This window comes from Myotis davidii, unplaced genomic scaffold (assembly GCF_000327345.1).
Source record: "Myotis davidii unplaced genomic scaffold, ASM32734v1 scaffold896, whole genome shotgun sequence".
NCBI classification, from domain to species: domain Eukaryota; kingdom Metazoa; phylum Chordata; class Mammalia; order Chiroptera; family Vespertilionidae; genus Myotis; species Myotis davidii.
The window spans coordinates 303,976-322,395 of NW_006287365.1; the positions used below are offsets into that span (position 1 = coordinate 303,976).

The window sequence follows — 18,420 nt, forward strand, 5'->3', positions numbered from 1 at the left end:
GGGACACGGAGGGGGTCCGGGAGGGGGTTTCCAGGGGTTTTTGTGAAGCTGCAGGCCCAGTTGGTTCTTGGATGTGGGACCCTCCTTCTCTGGGAACCACGTGTAGGTCTTGTGGAAGGGGAACCCGAATCTGAGGTCTGCATCCCAGTTCAAGGAGGGAGAGTGAGGACCAGGAGGGCTGAGGGCATGGACTCTGTGACCCAAGAGAGGAGGCAGCTTGGGGCCCAGACCCCTGGGACCCGGGGAAGGTGGGGCTTGCCTGAGCTCCTGCCTCTGAGGGAGGAGAGGCTGGGGGTTTGATCTCCCTAGAGTCTAGGAAAAAAGGTAATCTCTCCCTCTCCCCCCAGTTTTTTAAAATTTCCCTTCTTGCCCAGGCCGGTTTGGCTCAGCAGATAGAGCGTCGGCCTGCAGACTGGAGGGTCCCGGGTTCGATTCTGGCCAAGAGCACATGCCCGGGTTGCAGGCTCCATCCCCAGTGCGGGGAGTGCAGGTTCTTAATCATGCTCTCATCTGACTTTCTAGAGTTTAAATGTCTTATTTTGAGACCCCCTCCTAGGGGACGGAGGACCCAGAGCCACCACGCCCCCTCCTCTCTCAGAGATCCCATCCAAGAGCCTTTGAGCTTTTCCTCTCTCGGGCCCCAGTCTTCCTCTTCCCTTAGCTTCTGCCTTCCACGTGAACCTCCCGAGGTGGATGCCAGGTAGCCAAGCCTCTGGCCACTTACCGAGACCCAGCAGGGTGCCCAGCAGCGTGAAGGCCAGCAGGAAGGCGCTCGGTGTCAGGGACGGCCTCATGGTGTGTGACCCAGCAGCCCCAGATTCCCAGTACTTATACTGGGAGCAGGGGAGGGGCGGGTCTGGACCCACCTTCACCCCGGGGAGAGAAGGAGCTGAGGTAAGATCGCAGGGCAGGCCTCTGCGGCTCTGGGCTGGGGAGGTGCCACCAGAATCCAAAAGGAACATGGGCGTCTTGTGCCCAGCCCCCTCCTCCACAGGGACCCCAGGAGTCTGGGCTTCCAGCCCCATCTATCAGGACGCAGAGGGGCACTTCCCTGTTTTCTCACACACACACACACACACACACACACACACACACACACCTTCTTTTTCTGGCCTGAAGCCCAAGGTCAAAATCCCAGGTCACTTGATTCCCTTTAGGTGTAGGGCAGCTACAAGGTCTGAGAACCCCTCTCTCTTCTCTCTCATCTCAAGGAGGCACCCTGCGTGGGTGGGGCCCGACCTGGGAGCGCCCAGCCTGTCCGGGCTCGTTCTGCGGGGGCCCAGGAGCCTTGTCTCCCTTCCCTTCTTCATGGGCTTGGCTCATACTCCCTGTTCTTTGTTCAGGCTGTCTCCCGCTCCTGCCCGCCTGGGGCTGTCTCTCTGGGTCTGGCGAGGATCCGAACAGAAGGGGTGCCTGTCAACCGGCAGGGGTGAACGGGCGTGGCAGGAGACAGATGCCCACAGGTCACATTGGGAAACTGAGGCATGGGTGGAAGCACTCGAGGCTGGGTGTGTGTGTGTGTCTGGTTTGTGTTTTATTTAGGTTCTTGACGCACTCTCTCCTGGCCTCAGGCATAACTCTGAGAGCTGAGATTTTTTTCCACCGTGTGTGTGGTGGGAAGCTAGCGGGGGAAGAGTGCAGCTGCAGGACCGGTGGAGGATCCTGTTGCAGTACGCTCCAGTGATGGCGAACCTTTTGAGCTCGGCGTGTCAGCATTTTGAAAAACTCTAACTTAATTCTGGTGCCGTGTCACATATAGAAACTTTTTGATATTTGCAACCATAGTAAAACAAAGATTTATATGTTTGATATTTATTTTATATATTTAAATGCCATTTAACAAAGAAAAATCAACCAAAAAAATGAGTTCGCGTGTCACCTCTGACACGCGTGTCATAGGTTCGCCATCACTGCTCCCGGCTCTCTGCAAAAATGCGCTCAGCTTTCCGGGTCCTCTAGGTTTCCAGGCTTCAGTTTGGGCGGCGACTACGTTGTCCAATGAAAATGGGGAATCTCTTCTAGGGACCAATCCGGAGGCCGCTCCTGTTGCTAGGCGCCGGGAAAAACGGGATGTGACCATCACCGGGAGGAGGGGCTAAAGAGTGATAGGGCCGGGGGGGCGGGGCTAGAGGAGAAGCTTGTTGCTAGGGAATTCGGAGCCACGCTCCCGAGAGGCGGGACTGCGCTGGCGCCGGGTTGACGCGTGCGCCGGCGCGCCGCGGTTTGAAAGGCCCGAGCCTCGCGCGCGTGCGCACTTCAGCGCGCGCAGGGCGCACCCCCTCGTCGCCCCTGAAACTCGGACCCTCCTGCGTCCTTCAGGTCCCGCGAAGCCCACGACGCTGACATGCCGGAGATCCGCCTCCGCCATGTGGTGTCCTGCAGTAGCCAGGACACGGTGAGGGACTAGGGTGGGAGACGTGGAGGAATTCTGAGGGCGCTGGCTCCGTGAGAACGTCTGGAGTGTAGAAGGGACCTTCAGGGGAGTCTGAGGAGGGTCGGGGGGCATTTCCAGGCGGTTGGTTATAAGGGGGTTCTGAGAGGGATTTGGACTGGGGGAGCTTCCGGGCGTCCGTGGAAGTTCCGGAAGGAAGGAGGACTAGGAGAGCTCATGGGTGAACTTCCCGGGCGAAGTGTTGTACGGGGCTCAAGGCAGAGCGCGGGGGGAATTAACGGGGACACTTAAATCTGGGGGATCGCGGAGGGCTTGGGAGGACTCGGAGGAGTAGTCTGGAAGTGGGGGACCCGGCTTTCATCTCGGTGCCCTCACATCCCCTTTCCCGTTCTTATGTCCATGCCCAGACCCACTGTGCAGACAACCTCCTCAAGGCGGACACCTACCGGAAGTGGCGCGCGGCCAGGGCGGGCGAGAAGACCATCTCGGTGGTGCTCCAGGTGACCCTGCCCCCACCCTATCCCCTAAGGCCGTGGTTCTCAACCTTCTGGCCCTGTACATACAGTTCCTCATGTTGTGACCCAACCATAAAATTATTTCCGTTGCTACTTCATCACTGTCATGCTGCTACTGTTATGAATCGTCATGTCAATATCTGATATGCAGGATGGTCTTAGGCGACCCCTGTGAAAGGGTCGTTCCACTGTCAAAGGGGTCTCGACCCACAGGTTGAGAACCGCTGTGGGACCTAAAGGGAGTCTGGACCCCAGCCTAGACCCTGCTCGGAGTCTGCAGGTTGAGGGTTTCCCCTGGCCTCAGCTTCCTTTCCTGGACAATGGCAGCATGTCTCTTGCACACTGATATCTCTCTCTCTCTCTCTCGCTCTCTCTCCTCCCCTCTTTCTCCCTCCTTTCCACTCTCTCTAAAAATCAATGGCAAACATGTCCCATGGTGTAGATTAACAACAGCATTGCAGAAATGGTAGTTCGGACTGGCCGCTTCAGTTTCTCTGCACTTGTTTTCTCATCTGTCTTTTGGGAATGATGAGATTCAGGCCCAGGGTTGTTGTGATAATTTGGTGACGTAACGTCTGCAGAGGTGCCCTGTCAACAGGTAGGTGTTTGTGTAAAGGGAGGGATTCCTGTTTTTATAACTGAGTGATGATTCTGCTGGGCTCTCTCATGATCCGAGGGAAATTTCCTGTGACCCCAGGAGGATCACCCCAATCTGTACCTCAGTTGGAGTGGGAGCAGAGAGACTGAAAGCAGAGGAGACAGGACATGGGGGTGAGGGAGGCCCAGGGGCCGGAGCGAGGCACAGGGTTCTCTGACCCGGGAGACTGAGGGAGACAGTGCTGCTGTCACTGAAATGGGAAACCAGAGAGGGGCAGCCTGAGAAGGTGATGTGTCCACGTAACATGTCCAGGTTTGATACGACTTTGGGATTTCTGAGGGGCGTCATCCAACTGGCAGATCGGACCTGGAGCTGAGACAGGTGTGGAAGTTGTCAGTACAGGGACAGGACCTATAGATTCAAGAGTGGGTGGATTCAGTTGTTCATTCAATCATTGAATAATCTATACAGTGGGGCCTTGACTTACCAGTGTCCTGACTAACGAGTTTTTTGAGATACCAGCTGTCTCTCAGCCAATTTTTTGCATTGAGTTGATAGAGTAATTTGAGTTAATGAGCTCCTTAACGAGCTCAGTCTTGGAACAAATTAAACTTGTAAGTCAAGGCCCCACTGTACTTATCACACTCAGTTGATTTATGCATCTGATGTTACTTGATTTTGTGACACCTAACATAATGTTTTGAATTTTTTAAAAAATACATTTTATTGATTTTTTACAGAGAGGAAGGGAGAGGGGTAGAGAGTTAGAAACATTGATAAGAGAGAAACATCCATCAGCTGACATATATAAAAGTCTAAGCGACCATTATGACCAAACAGTTGGAATGACTGGTCGACCAGTCACTATGATGCTCACTGACCACCAGGGGCCAGATGCTTAATGCAGGAGCTGCCCCCTGGTGGTCAGTGTGCTCCCACAGCCAACCTCCTGTGGCCAGCCAACCTCTCAGGGTCCTTCCACCTGGCTGGCCGACAGGCCCATTGGCCCCGATTGCCGGCCAGGCCAAGGGACCCCATTTGTGCATGAATTCGTGCACTGGGCCTCTAGTTAATTATAAAGTACCTTCTATAGGCCAAACTGTTTTAGACATTGGGGCCATATAGCAGTGGACAGCATCAGACATAGATATGTCAGTCCTGTGGAGCTTTCATGTTTGTGGGGAAAGTCAAAAGTAAAACGTAAGTCAGCTGATGAGTGCTGTGGAAGAAAAACAAACAGTTAAGAGGAATGGGGAATGCCCCAGCTGGGGTAGGAGGCAGTGGCAAGAGGTATTTATTTATTTACTTATTTAAAATATTTACATTTATGTTTATATTGAATTCAGAGGGGAAGGGAGAAGGAGAGAGAGAGAGAAACATCAGTGATGAGAGAGAATCATTGATTGGCTGCCTCCTGCACACCCACTGGGGATCGAGTCTGAGACCTGGGCATTTGCCTTGACTGGGAATCGAACCATGACTTCCTGGTTCATAGGTCAGTGCTCAATCACTGAAACATGCCGGTTGGGCTTAAATGTATTTTTATTAAGTTCAGAGAGAGGAAGGGAGAGGGAGAGATAAAAACATAAATGATGAAAGAGAATCACTGATAGGCTGCCTCCTGCACGCCCCCCACTGAGGATGGAGCCCGCAACCAGCAACCTGGGCCTGTGCCCTGACTGGGAATCGAACCGTGACACCCAATGTATGGGTCAACACTCTACCACTGAGCAACACTGGCCAGGCAAGAAGATTTTATTTAAATAGGGAGTTAGGCAAGGCCTCCCTGAGGTGACATTTAAGCAGAGTGAGCTATGTTGTGAGCTATGCAGATTTCTGGGCTCCTAGGTGGGCTGATGCTGGCCTGAGAGGAACAGCTGGGAGGCCTATGGGGGTGGAGTAGAGTTAGCCAGGGGGAGAGAAGTTGGAGATGAGCTAAGAGGGTTGGGGGGGAGGTCCCCAAGACACTCAAGGCCTGAAAACCATTGTAAGGACTTAAGCTTTTACTCTGGTTGAGAGGGAAGCCACTGAAAGGCTCTGAGCAGAGAAGAAATAGAATCTGACTTGGGTTCTCACAGGATCCTGATTTCTGTGTTGAGAATGAACTGCAGGGGGCAAGTCTCTGAGCAAGCGGCATTGCAGTGGTTAACTTAGCTCATGTCAGAGATCCTTTGGAAACTCTGATTGCTTTTGGCAGCTGCCAATATGCAGGGTGACTCCATATTCAGTGAATGCTAATTTTGGTTCTTTTCAAGCAAGTGATGAGGGTAAAACTTCTGGACATCAGGACACATAGACTAATCTGTGTGTTTTTCCTTCCCAACAATATTATGCTACACCTGGATATTACCACATAGGGTTTAGCCCTGTGCTCTTGGTAGCCCACGTACCTTTTTGGTTTGCCATGGCCATGGAATCTCTGTGGCCAACCCACCACTTGCTCTCGGGAGGGAGAGTCCATCTGTTTGCTACTTCTCCTGGCCAGAGGGTATGGCTGGCACACAGCCCAGGTGTAGCTCCTGTGCCCCCCCGGAGGTGGGTTGCTTAGGAGAAATGTTCAACAGCAAGGTGGCGCACGTTTCTTTTTTGTTTTTCAGTGGTTTTCTTTCTTTTTATTTTTTAATCTTCACTCAAGGACATTTTTAGAGAGAGAGGAAGTGTGGGAGAGAGAAACATTGATCAATTGCCTCCTAGATGCACTCTGATTGGGGATTGATCCTGCAACCTGGGTATGTTTCCTGACCAGGAATCGAACCCACAACCTTTTGGTGTACTGGATGACACTCCAACCAACTGAACCACACTGGCCAGGGCTCAGTGGTTACGAATCACTTGGTTTTAACTTGGTTTTCACCTTCTTTTTATGTGTAACATTTGTACAGCAAAGCACACGGTTCTGTGAATCCTCACAGACCGTAACTGTCACCTGCTCCACACTCAGATCAAGTAACAGGACATGCCGCCCCCAAACCTTCTTGTGTTCCTTCTTGTCACTGCCTCCCCCAGAAGGGTAACCATTTTTAACAGCGTCGATTTGTTTTGCCAGGTTTTGAATTTTATGTAAATGGAATCAGACAGTATATACTTTTGGGTCTGGCTGCTCTCCATAGTATGCTTTGTTTTTTAAATATGTTTTTATTGATTTTTTTGTTTGTTTTAGAGACAGAGAGGTTGAGAGAGAGAGAGAGCCCCGCGGTGTGGCTCAGTGGTGGAGTGTGAACCAGGAGGTCGTGGTTGGATTTCCCGTCAGGGCACATGCCCAGGTTGGGGACTCAGTCTCCAGTGTGGGGCGTGCAGTAGGCAGCTGATCAATGACTCTCTCTCATTGTAGTTTCTCTCCCTCTCCCTTCCTCTCTCTCTAAAATCAATAAAAACATATTAAAACATTAAAATTACATAATATTTTTTCAAATAATTATATCTTGGAGATTCATGCCATTGATTTCTACCTTTTAAGTTTCTACCTTTTAAAGTTTATTCTTTTAAATTATACATAACATTGCTTTTCATGGGTGTGGAACAGTTTTTACAAGATGTCTCTTAGGAACTTTGTAAATCTCCATGTGCCATTTGTTTCACTGTCGTGAATTATGACTTCCTGCGAAAGGTGCCCACAAACCTGGCCGCAGATGACAGTCATCTGGTGCTTAAGCCCTTCTGCTAACAGCTGACACTTACTGAACACTCTTTTTCTGAGATAAAACTCACATGACATAAAATTCACCATTGTAACCATTTAAAATCTACAGTTCAGAGATTTTTAGTATATTGACAGTGTTCTGCAGTCACCACCACTCATTGGGGATGTTTTCATCACCCCCAGAAAGAAACCCTATAACCATTAAGCAGTCACTCCCTGTTCTCCTTTCCCCAGGTTGCCCCTGACAACCACTGATCTGCTTTTTGTCTCCATGGATTTACCTTTTCTGGACATTTCATATAAATAGGCTCACACAATGTGTGTGGCCTTTTGTGTCTGGTGTCTCACACTTAGCTATTGTTTTCGAGGTTCCTCCATGTTGTAGCATGTGTCAGTGCTTCATTCTTTTTTAGAGTTCAGTAATAATCCATCGTTTGGAGAGACCAGCGGTCGGCAACCCGCGGCTCGCAAGCCACATGCTGCTCTTTGGCCCCTTGAGTATGGCTCTCCCACAAAATACCACGTGTGGGCGCCCACGTACAGTGCGATTGAAACTTCGTGGCCCATGCACAGAAGTCAGTTTTCGGAAAGGAGATAGGCGAAACAAGTATACAAGACGAGTGTGGATGGGAGAGTTGAAAGGGGTTGACCTCAGCGAATCAGATTGAGGACGTTTTTAGCAAAGGCCAGCTTAGGAGTACCCTAATTAAGTTAATAACAATGTACCTACCTATATAGTTTAAGTTTAAAAAATTTGGCTCTCAAAAGAAATTTCAATCCAACTGTTGATATTTGGCTCTGTTGACTAATGAGTTTGCCGACCACTGGGATAGACCATACAATGTGTATCCATTCATAAGTCTGTGGACATTTGATTTGGGTTCTTTCCATGTATACACATTTTTATGAAAAATTTTTTATTTATGAAAAAGAAGAAAGAACAGAGGAGGAAGTCAGAGAAACACACTCTGGCTGACTGGAAGAAGCAGCGAGCATCCATGTTCTGAGCGGCCTGTGGGGACCATGTGACAAGGAGTGCGAGGGGCCTCTGGCAACTGAGAGTTGTGTCCTGACTGTCAGCTAGGAAGGGGACCTCAGTCCTTCAACCACAAGGAAATGAATTCTGCCAATAGCCAGTCCTCTTAAAAGAGGACCCTGCGCCCCAGATGAGAACCACAGACCTAACCAGCACTAGATTTCAGCCCCGTAAAACCCTGAGCTGAGAATCCGGTCACCTTGTGCTGGCTTTCTGATCTACAGAAACTGCGATAATAAATGTATGTTGTTTTAAGCTAAGTATGTGGTAATAAAAGGAAGGAAAGGAAAAAAGAATACAAGGGAACCTATGTGTGTGCAAAGTAGAGTAGTTAAAAGACTCATTCATTTAAAATACAAAATATATCCATCCTACTAAATGTGGGGCCTGGTGCTTTATGTTGTGGGAGAGGTAAAGATATTGCATTTTTACCTGAAAGGGAGTTGAGAAGGAGTGTTAGTTTATAGTCAGAAAGCTGGGCCCACATTTCTGACTCCTCGCACTCCTTGCCAGTCATAGTTCTGTGTGACATGTGAGCTGTTTATTTAAACCGAGCCTCAGTTTCCCCATCTGAAGAACTGGAATAGTAACTGACCCTTGTGAGGATTCAGTGATGCCTGGCCCAGGAAGAGCTTCGTCAACTGTGATAGGCAGCATAATGGCCCCTGAAAAGGTGCCCCATCCTTGAATATGTCAGTTTACATGGCAGAAGGGACCTTGCAGATATGAAGTTAAGGATCTTGAGATGGTGCGATTAACTGGATTATTGGGGGAGGGGAGGAGAGGACACTATAACCACCAGGGTCCTTATAAGGGTAAGAGGGAGACAGCAGAACCAGAGTCGCAGGAGATGTGGTGATGGAAGCTAAGGTTAGAGGGATGCCATGGCTGACTTTGAAGCTGGAGGGAGGGGCTACAAGCCACGGAGGCAGGTGCCTCTAGGAGCAAGGCAAGGAAGTGCTTCTCCCCTAAAGTCTCCCGAAGAAACAGCCCTGCGGACACCTTGATCTTACTCAGTGAGACCAAATTTCAGACTTCGCACCTCCAGCTCTGTGAGCTGTGTTGTTTTTAGCGAGGAAGTCTGTGGTACTTTGTTACAGCGGCAGCAGGAAACGGATATACTACACACCTGGCACTCAGCGAGAATCTAAAAATGTTAGCCATGGTGATTCTTTTGTGACAGATGAGGACACTGAGGCAAGCAACTCACCAAAGCTGCTTGGTCAGGGAGAGTAGAGTCAGAATTACAACTCAGGGCATTTGTTTCTTCAGCAAATGGTCACTGGGAGCTTCCCGTCCATCTGTTCACTCATCCATCAGGATTGTACTGAGGCCTCTTGTGATGATAGGATCAGCTGACATTTATGGAACGCTTGCACTGTGGCAGGCACTATTCAAGGGGCTTCATGTGTATTCTTCATTTGAATCTTCACAACTGTATGAGGTAGATGTTGTTACTGTCCCCATATTATAGGTTAGGAAACTAAGGCCCAAGGGGTGACATGAAGCCATTTGCTCCAGGATCACACCGCGGTAAGTGAGCAGAGCTGGGATGGATCAGACATTGTTCTTGGCATTGGGGACACAGTAGGGAATGAGTCATATTGCCCCTGTCCTCATGGAGCTTAAAAGACAGGTGTTTGCCAGAAGGGTTTGGTTCAGTGGATAGAACCTCAGCCTGTGGACTCAAGGGTCCCAGGTTCGATTCCGGTCAAGGGTGTGTACCTTGGTTGCGGGCACATCCCCAGTAGGGGGCGTGCAGCTGATCGATGTTTCTCTCTCATAGATGTTTCTAGCTCTCTATCCTCGCTTCCTCTCTGTAAAAAATCAATAAAATATATTTTAAAAAAAAGACAGGTCTGTCCTTTAGGAAAACCCTGGTGACCCCAGACAAGGTGATATTTTACTTGGTTCCCCTCACTGCACCCTCCTCCCTGTTGTTGAGCGTCACCTGTGCCCACCCTCAGGGGCTGCTCTTTCCTGCTCCCGGGAGGGTAGAATCAACCCCCTCTCCTCCCACCCTGGCCCATCAAGGGAGCTGCCTAACCTCCTGCCCACTCTCCTTCCCTCCCCCGCCCCCAGTGGCATAATCTAAGGCAACAGTCACCCTCCCCAGCTCACAGGGCCTAGGACTCCCCGCTTCGGGGAGCGGTAAGTGAGCAGAGCTGGGATGGATCAGACATTGTTCTTGGCATTGGGGACACAGTAGGGAATGAGTCATATTGCCCCTGTCCTCATGGAGCTTAAAAGACAGGTGTTAGACAAATACAAATAAAAAATGTAACTATATAATATCAAGTGGTGATAATGAAGAAAAATAAAGCAGGGACAGGGGCTAGAGAAGCACCTGTTAGGAGGTGGGGAGGCTACTTTGGTTGGGCTGAAGCAACATGTGAGCAGACCTGAAGGATGGAAGGCGCCAGCCACAGTAAGGTTTGGGGAGGGGTAGACTAAGCAGGGGGATGACAGGTGGAAAGGCCCTGCGGTGGAAAGGAGCCAGCCTGTTCTCAGGACAGAAGGAAGGCAACATGGCTGGAGGAGAGCCAGCACGTGTGGCAGGAGGCCAAGAAATCAGGCTGGGACTTGTGTGCCGGGGCAGCACCACACCCAAGAGGGCTCTGAGCTGAGGGCAGCAGTGGAGGCGGGCGGAGTCGTCAGGCCAGCACGGCTCAACCTTGGGAAGGCCCCTCCCGCATCACTTCCTCTCTCTTCAGCATGCTCACCTGGTGGGGAAGGAGCCCTAACCAGCTCTAGCGAGCCTGCACGGTCTCTGGTCCCAGCTCTGCCGCTCACCAGCTGTGTGACCTTAGGGAGTTACATAACCACTTCCTTCCTCCATTTGCTCATGTATAAAATGAAGATAATTATAGCCCTGCCTTGCAAAGCCGTTGTGAGGAGAGAAGATGCATGTATTATGTGTCTGGCACATCGTGGGCCCTTAGATGTTCACAGCAACTGTTGTTATGGTTGTTAGTATCTGTGTCATCCAGCTCGCTTCAGAAGGAGGGTTATTATAATAACAATGAGGACCCTCCCTTTAACATGTGAGTTCCCTGCCTCAGAGAGGTTGTATGTCACCCAGGGTTGCACTCTTAGAAATGACAGGGCTGGATTTGAACCCAGGCTTGACTCATCCCAAGTCCAGGCTCCTTCCTTCCATGTTGGATGCTCCTGTGTGTAGCCCTGTGCAGGTGATGTCTGTGTGAACTCCTGACTGGGAGGTGACAGGGAAGATTGGAGCATCAGATAATCTGAGCAGTCGGGGTAGATGATCTGAGCGGTGGTGGACTAGGTACCTTTGAAGGTTGGAATAACTTGTCATTCTATATGTGTGGTTTTTAAAAATTATCACTGAGTTCAGAGCAAGAAAGGGAGAGGAAGAGAGGGATAGAAAAATCAATGATGAGAGAGAACCATTGATCGGCTGCCTCTTGCACACCCCCGACTAGGGATCGAGCCCGCAATCCGGGCCCTGACTGGGAATTGAACCAGTTCATGGGTCAGTGCTCAACCACTGAGCCACACATGTGGGCTAACTTGTCATTCTAGGATCCAAATACAGGAGTCTTATACTAGAAAGCAGGAGACTTGCCTCAGCTGTTCCCAACTGCCTCCCACCCCCACCTGGCTTTCTGCATCCTTAAATGTCAGAAGGGGATGGCAGGTCCTACAGGTAGCTCTTTCCTTCTTTTGACAGATAATTATTGAGCATCCTCTATAATAAAAGGCTAATATGCAAATTGACCCAATGGCGGAACAACCGGTTGCTATGACATGCACTGACCACCAGGGGGCAGATGCTCAATGCAGGAGCTGCCGCCTGGTGGTCAGTGTGCTCCCATAGGGGGAGCGTCCCTCAGCCAGAAGCTGGGCTCATAGCCGGCTCCACAGCAGCGCTAAGGATGTCTGACGGACGGCGTAGGCCCGCTCCCCATGGGCCTAAGCCGTCCGTCAGACATCCCCCAAGGGCTCCTGGACTGCAAGAGGGCTCAGGCTGGGCTGAAGACCCCCCTCCCCCCCCCAGTTGACTAATAATGCCTCTAGTTGACTAATAATGCCTCCTGACTGACAGTGGTAGAGTGCCTATTACATACGGGCCCTGTGGCCATAGTATTTATGTGCATAGATATGGTTATCGTCCCCATTTTACAGATGAGGAAACTGAGGGTCCATGATGTTAGAGGCCACATAGCTAGTGTTTGGCAGAGCTGGGTTTTGAACCCAGGAAGCAGTGGTCAGAAAACCAGAACAGGGCCCTATCCTCAGGGAACTTCTCCAGAAGCCTTTGTGATTGGGGGTGGAAACTCTGGCAAGTGCTGCCAAGGAGAGCAGAATATAAGCTGGTCTGGCAGAGTCTGGAGAGTCTGGAGGAGCTGGGGAAGAGGGTGTGGGGGTTTATGCATTCAGTGAATTTATTTATTTATTTATTTATTTATTTATGAATTGAACATACCATGATTTTATTGTCATATAATTAAACAAAATATGAAGATTAGAACTGGATCACTTGACCCTTTCTCTTCTTATCTCCTCCCAATTCAAAATGCTTGCATCTCTTAATAGCCAGCATTCTCTTAGATCTGCAGTTAGGCTCAACGCATTCAAGCCTCAGCACAATCTTCCTTGTAGTTTTAGCCTTTTTACGGAAAATTGGCTTAGTCTGCCCACCATAGCCACTTTGCTTCCTGTCATAACGCCGCTTTCCCTGTGCATACAGAGAATCCTTGCCCTTCTTGTACTGTGTTACTTTGTGGGGTTGATGCTTGCCACACTTCTTACAGAAAGTTCGGCGGGTTTTCGGAACGTTCACCATGTCTGCGAGAGCTATCAGCAGGGAAAGCCAGTGAATTTATTTTTTTAAGACAATTCTTTTTGTATTTTTACTTTAAAAAAATATTTTATTGATTTTTTACAGAGAGGAAGGGAGAGGGATAGTTAGAAACAGCCATGAGAGAGAGACATTGATCAGCTGCCTCCTGCACACCCTCTACTGGGGATGTGCCCACAACCAAGGTACATGCCCTTGACCGGAATCAAACTTGGGTCCCTAGGGTCCGCAGGCTGACGCTCTATCCACTGAGCCAAACCGGTTAGGGCCAGTGAATATTTTTTGAGCTCTGAATGCCAAATGCTGGGCACAAGGTGGCACCACTTTGGCCATCTACGTGTCCCAGAGTTGACATTGCAAGGAGATATGGTGGCTCATATGAAGGTCATCCCACTCCCAAGGTCCTACAGTGAGCCCTGGGGCAGAGCAGGCACTAACCGTGGGCTTTCCCTCTCTTGCAGTTAGAGAAGGAGGAGCAGATACATAGTGTGGACATCGGGAACGATGGCTCGGCCTTTGTGGAGGTGCTGGTGGGCAGCTCGGCTGGAGGGGCCGGGGAGCAAGACTATGAGGTAAGCAGGGACTTGCGATGGGCCCCAGGCTGATCCCTGCCCCAGATGCCCCATCCTGGCTTCCCGTGGGTGCCAGACTAGAGTGGACATGAGTCACCCTGACCACTGCTCTCTGGAGGAGCCCGGTGGACAGAGGAGACAGGTGATAAACAGTGCAGAGCAGGGAAGAGACCCAGTTGCATTGTGGTGGCATAAACAACCAGAGGCACGTGTTTTTTCTGAGATTCAGTCACTGCTGGAGAGCAAAACTGCTTTACCCAGCCGCAGGGGCTCTCACAGATGTCCCTGCCAATTGAGATTTCGAATTGTGTGGGTTGCCTCTGTTAGTCACTTGATTTGTAACAGATGTTTCCAAGAAGGAATGCCTTTTGCTCTATTACGAATATTTTTAAAAGTTGGCACAATCCTTTTATTTTTCTGGTTGAATTAATTAGAGCTGGATCGATGAGATCATAGTTAGCTAGCTAATCAACAAAATGTTTTTGGATAAAAATAGACCTGCCGTGACAAAGAGAGTTTATAATTTTAAGTGAACAAACCAGTTTTCTACAAGACGTGTTTTTTTTCTTGCAGTGAGAAATTTTTTGTTTTTGTTTTTAAAGAATGGTTTATTGATTTTTAGAGAGAGAAAGGAAGGAAGAGGGAAGGAGAGAGAAAGAGAAACATCCATTTGAGAGTGCAACATGGAGCAGCATCAATAGGCTGCCTCATTCAGGCCCCCTACCAGGGATGGAGCCAAAACCCGGGCATGTGCCCTGACTGGAAATGGAACTGGCAGCTTCCTTTTGCACAGGATGCCCAGCCAACTGAGCCACACTGGCCAGGGCAGAAATTGTTTTTAATTGTTGTCTATTTTGCATACCATAAAATACACAGATCTTACTGTAGAGGTCAAGAGGCCAATGAGTCGCCGAAACCGGTTTGGCTCAGTGGATAAAGCGTTGGCCTGTGGACTGAAAGGTCCCAGGTTCGATTCCGGTCAAGGGCATGTACCTGGGTTGTGGGCACATCCCCAGTGGGAGATGTGCAGGAGGCAGCTGATCGATGTTTCTCTCTCATTGATGTTTCTAACTATCTCTCTCCCTTCTTCTCTGTAAAAAAATCAATAAAATATATTTAAAAAAAAAAAAAGAGGCCAATGAGTCTTTGACAAATGTATGCACCTGTGCAACTATCTCCCAAATCAAGACACAGAGCACTGCCAGCGTCACTGAAAGTTCCCTGTATCCCTTTAATAGTCATTCCTCCCTCCCCACCATGCCCTTCCTCCTCCCCCACCCCCGCCAGCTCAGGCAACCTCTGACTTCCTTTCTGTCAATATGGGTTAGTTTTGCCTGTCCTAGGTTTTCATATAAATGGAATCTCACAGTGTGTACTTCTTTTGTGGGTGGCTCTTTCACTCACCATATGGTTTTTGGAGATTTTCCCATATTGTGACTATGTCAATGGTCTGTTCAACTTTATTGCTGAGTCGTATTCCACTGTAAGCATAGACCACTATTGTTTTCCAACCTCTTGTTGGTATCTCTGGCCACTTTTTGACTATTGTGAATAATGCTGCTGGATCATTTTTGTTCAAGCCTCTTTTGGAGATTTGTTTTGGTTAAATACCTAGGAGTGGTATTGCAGGGTCTTAGGTTAAATATATGTTTTAACCTTATTAGAAATTGAGTTTTCCACAGTGGTTGTATCATTTTATATTCCCTTCAGCAGTATATGAGAATTCTAGTTGCTTCACATCCTTACCCATTCTTGATATTGCCAGTCTTTTTAATTTTCTAAATTTCAGCCATTCAGATGGCGTGTAGTGGTATTTTATTGTGGCTTTCATGTGCATTTTCCCAACCATTTATGACATGTAATAAGTACCTTTCATGTACTTATTAGTCATTCATTTATCTTATTTTTTTATTAGGTTGTTTGTCTTTTTGTCATGGGCATTAACTCTGTATTTTTTTCAGTCTCTTTTTTCAGATATATGTATTGCAGATTTCCCCCAAGTCTGTGACTTGCCTTTTCATTGCAGTGCCTCTGATGAAGTCCAATCTATCCAGGGTTGTTGTTTTTTTTTAATACTTAGTACCTTTAGTGTCCTCTAAGAGGTATTTTCCTCCCACAAAGTAATGACGATGGTGCCTGTATTAGTTTCCTATTGCTGCTGTAACAGATTGTCACAAACTCAGTGGTTTAAAACAACACACATTTATGATCGTACAGTTCTGGAGGTAGTTGTCTAATATCCAAGGAGATGGCAGGGCTGCATTCCTTCTGGAGGCTCCAAGGGAGAATCCATTTTCCTTCCTGGCCCAACTTCTAGAGGCTGCCTGCATTTCTTGGCTTGTGGCCCCTTCTGCCAGCTTCTAAGCCAACAGTTGCCAACCTTTCGGACCTCACGGACCACCAGTGGTCTGCGGACCACCTGTTGGCGACCACTGTAAGCTAGCAATCACGTCACTCTAACATCTTCTTCATCTCTTCTCTGACTGATTCTCTTGCCTCCATCTTTCTTATAAAGACACTGGACCCACCTGGATAACCCAGGTAATCTCCCTATTTCAAGATCTTCCATTGCATCTGCAAAGTCTATTTTGCCATTTCATAGGTTCCAGGGATTAGACTGTGGAAACCTTTTGATGGCGGCAGGGCGGGGGGGCGGGTTGAGACTGGGGAGAAGGAGGAGATGGATATTATTCTGCTTTCCACCATCTCCTGCGTTTTCTTCTAGAAGCTTTGTATTTATAGGTTTCACACTTAGATCTCTGATCCATTGCAAATGAATTTTTGTATATTGTGTGAAATAGAGGATGACATGCATTTTTCACGTTTGTTGAAAATTATTTATCTATTTATTAAAAAAAATTTTTTTTAAAAGATACTTCCCATCTGGCTGGCATGTCTCAGTGGTTGAGTGTTGACCTGTGAACCGGGAGGTCATAGTTTGATTCCTGGTCAGGGCACATGTCTGGGTTGCAGGCTTAATTCCCAGTGGGGGGTGTGTAGAACCCAGCTAATCAATGATTCTCTATCATCATTGATGTTTCTATCTCCCTCTATGAAATCAATAAAAATATATTTTAAAAAGAGAGAGAGAAAGACTTTCTTTTTCCTATTGAATTGTTTTGGCTCTTTTGTTGACAATTAATTGACCATATATGCAGAGATTTTTTTCTGTGTTCTCTGTTCCATTGATATTTATGTTTATTTTGGTGGTGTTAATCCTCACACAAGGATATTTTTCCATTGATTTTTAGAGAGAGAGAGTATGTGTGTGTGTGGGAGAGAGAGAGAGAGAGAGAGAAGCATCATTGTGAGAGAGACATAGTGATTGGTTGCCTCCTGCACATGCCCTGATCGGGCTGGAGATCAAACCAAAGTACATGCCCTTGACTGGAATCGAACCCAAGACCCTTCAGTCTGCCAGCTGATGCTCTATCCACTGAGCCAAACTGGCTAGGGCTATCTTTTTTTTTAATCCTTACCTGAGGATATTTTTCCCTTTGATTTTTTTAGAGAGAGGAGAAGGGAGGGAAGAAGGGAGGGAGGTTGGTTGCCTTCTGTATGCTCCCTGACCTGGCTGGGGATCAAATCTGCAACCTAGGTTCATGCCCTTGACCGGGAATTGAACCCAAGACACTGGTGAGCAGGCTGACGCTCTAACCACTGAGACACTGGCCAGGGCTATATGTTTATCTTTATGCCAGTACCACACTGTCTTAATAGAAAATATTGAAAACAGATTGTGTTGGACTTCCAACTTTAGTCTTGTTTTGGCTATTCTAGATCTTTTGTATTTATTTCCATCTAAATTATAAAACCAGCTTCTCAGTAGCTTTCAGACCTACAGAAAAGTTGCAAAAGTAGTGCAAAAGACTCCCATATTCCCATTACTCAGATTCCCCAAGTGTTAACACATATGTATAATAGTCATCTCTTATCTTCATAAGTTTTAAATTCTGTGCTGTCTGAGTAGCTTCATGAAATCTTGAACTGTCCTGTCAGGGGCATGAGTCATCCCTTTGTCCAGTGTCTCCATGGTGAATATGCTATCTGCACGTTAGTCACTTAGTAGCCCTCTAGGTTATCAGATCAGCAGTCAGGTTATTCTGTACTGTTTTCAAGTAACCTTTATTTTACCTAATAATGGGCCTAAAGCCATTCACATAACTTTTGCTATGTTAAGTATATTACTATAGTTAGTATACAGGATGGGGCAAAAGTAGGTTTACAGTTGTTTATTTGGAAAATAATCTATACTAATAAAAGACAAACATGCAAATTGACTGTACCTTTGCTATGCCTTAAGCCACGCCCACCAGCCAATCAGAGTAACTGATGCAAATTAACCCAACCAAGATGGCGGCTGGCAGCTACGGAGCTGGAGCGAGCAGGAGGCTTGGTTGCCCCAATGATGGAGGAAGCCAAGCTGCCGCAGCCGTCTCTGAGCTCCACTCAAAGCAACAAAGTTTCAATTATAGAAGGTAAATAAACCTCAGATACCTGCTTTCAGCCGGCCGTGGCCACAGAGATGGAGCGAGCAGGAAGCCCAGCTTCCCTGCTGTGGCTGGCTCTGAGCTCCACTCAAAGCAACAAAGTTTCAATTATAGAAGGTAAATAAATCCCAGAATAAAAAAGAAAAAAAAGGAGAGGCTGGGAGCTTCCATCGCCGGGGGGCTTGGCCAGCCTGAAAATGGCTCTCAGCCCCTCACCCAGACTGGCCAGGCAACCCAGTGGGGACCCCACCCTGATCCAGGACACCCTTCAGGGAAAACCAGCCGGCCCCACCCATGCACCAGGCCTCTATCCTATATAGTAAAAGGGTAATATGCCTCCCAGCACCAG

General features: G+C 48.3%; 3 protein-coding genes across 4 annotated transcripts in view; 1 reads left to right on the forward strand and 2 right to left on the reverse strand.

The window, feature by feature from the left end:
- The window catches only part of PINLYP (phospholipase A2 inhibitor and LY6/PLAUR domain containing), a 3,562-nt gene extending 2,537 nt beyond the window's left edge, over window positions 1-1,025 (reverse strand). The window contains exon 1 of the mRNA XM_015560895.1: window positions 725-1,025. Coding sequence (XP_015416381.1) covers window positions 725-1,025 — 301 coding nt within the window. The remainder of the gene's footprint in view (window positions 1-724) is intronic.
- A 1,062-nt stretch (window positions 1,026-2,087) lies between these two features.
- The window catches only part of XRCC1 (X-ray repair complementing defective repair in Chinese hamster cells 1), a 33,695-nt gene continuing 17,362 nt past the window's right edge, over window positions 2,088-18,420 (forward strand). The window contains exons 1-4 of one of the 2 annotated variants that reach the window (XM_015560908.1): window positions 2,091-2,408; window positions 2,800-2,892; window positions 3,350-3,505; window positions 13,471-13,581. Coding sequence is in view for 1 of the 2 variants with exons in the window: in XM_006759096.2 (XP_006759159.1) it covers window positions 2,345-2,395; window positions 2,800-2,892; window positions 13,471-13,581 (255 nt within the window). In the remaining variant the exon portion in view is untranslated. Of the gene's footprint in view, window positions 2,409-2,799; window positions 2,893-3,349; window positions 3,506-13,470; window positions 13,582-18,420 lie in introns of both variants that reach the window. The other variant, XM_006759096.2, reaches the window with a different exon arrangement.
- LOC107182356 (60S ribosomal protein L36a) lies at window positions 12,621-13,016 on the reverse strand. Its single transcript, XM_015560909.1, has one exon. It carries the CDS (start codon window positions 12,992-12,994, stop codon window positions 12,674-12,676), a length of 321 nt encoding a protein of 106 aa, XP_015416395.1. The 5' UTR covers window positions 12,995-13,016; the 3' UTR covers window positions 12,621-12,673.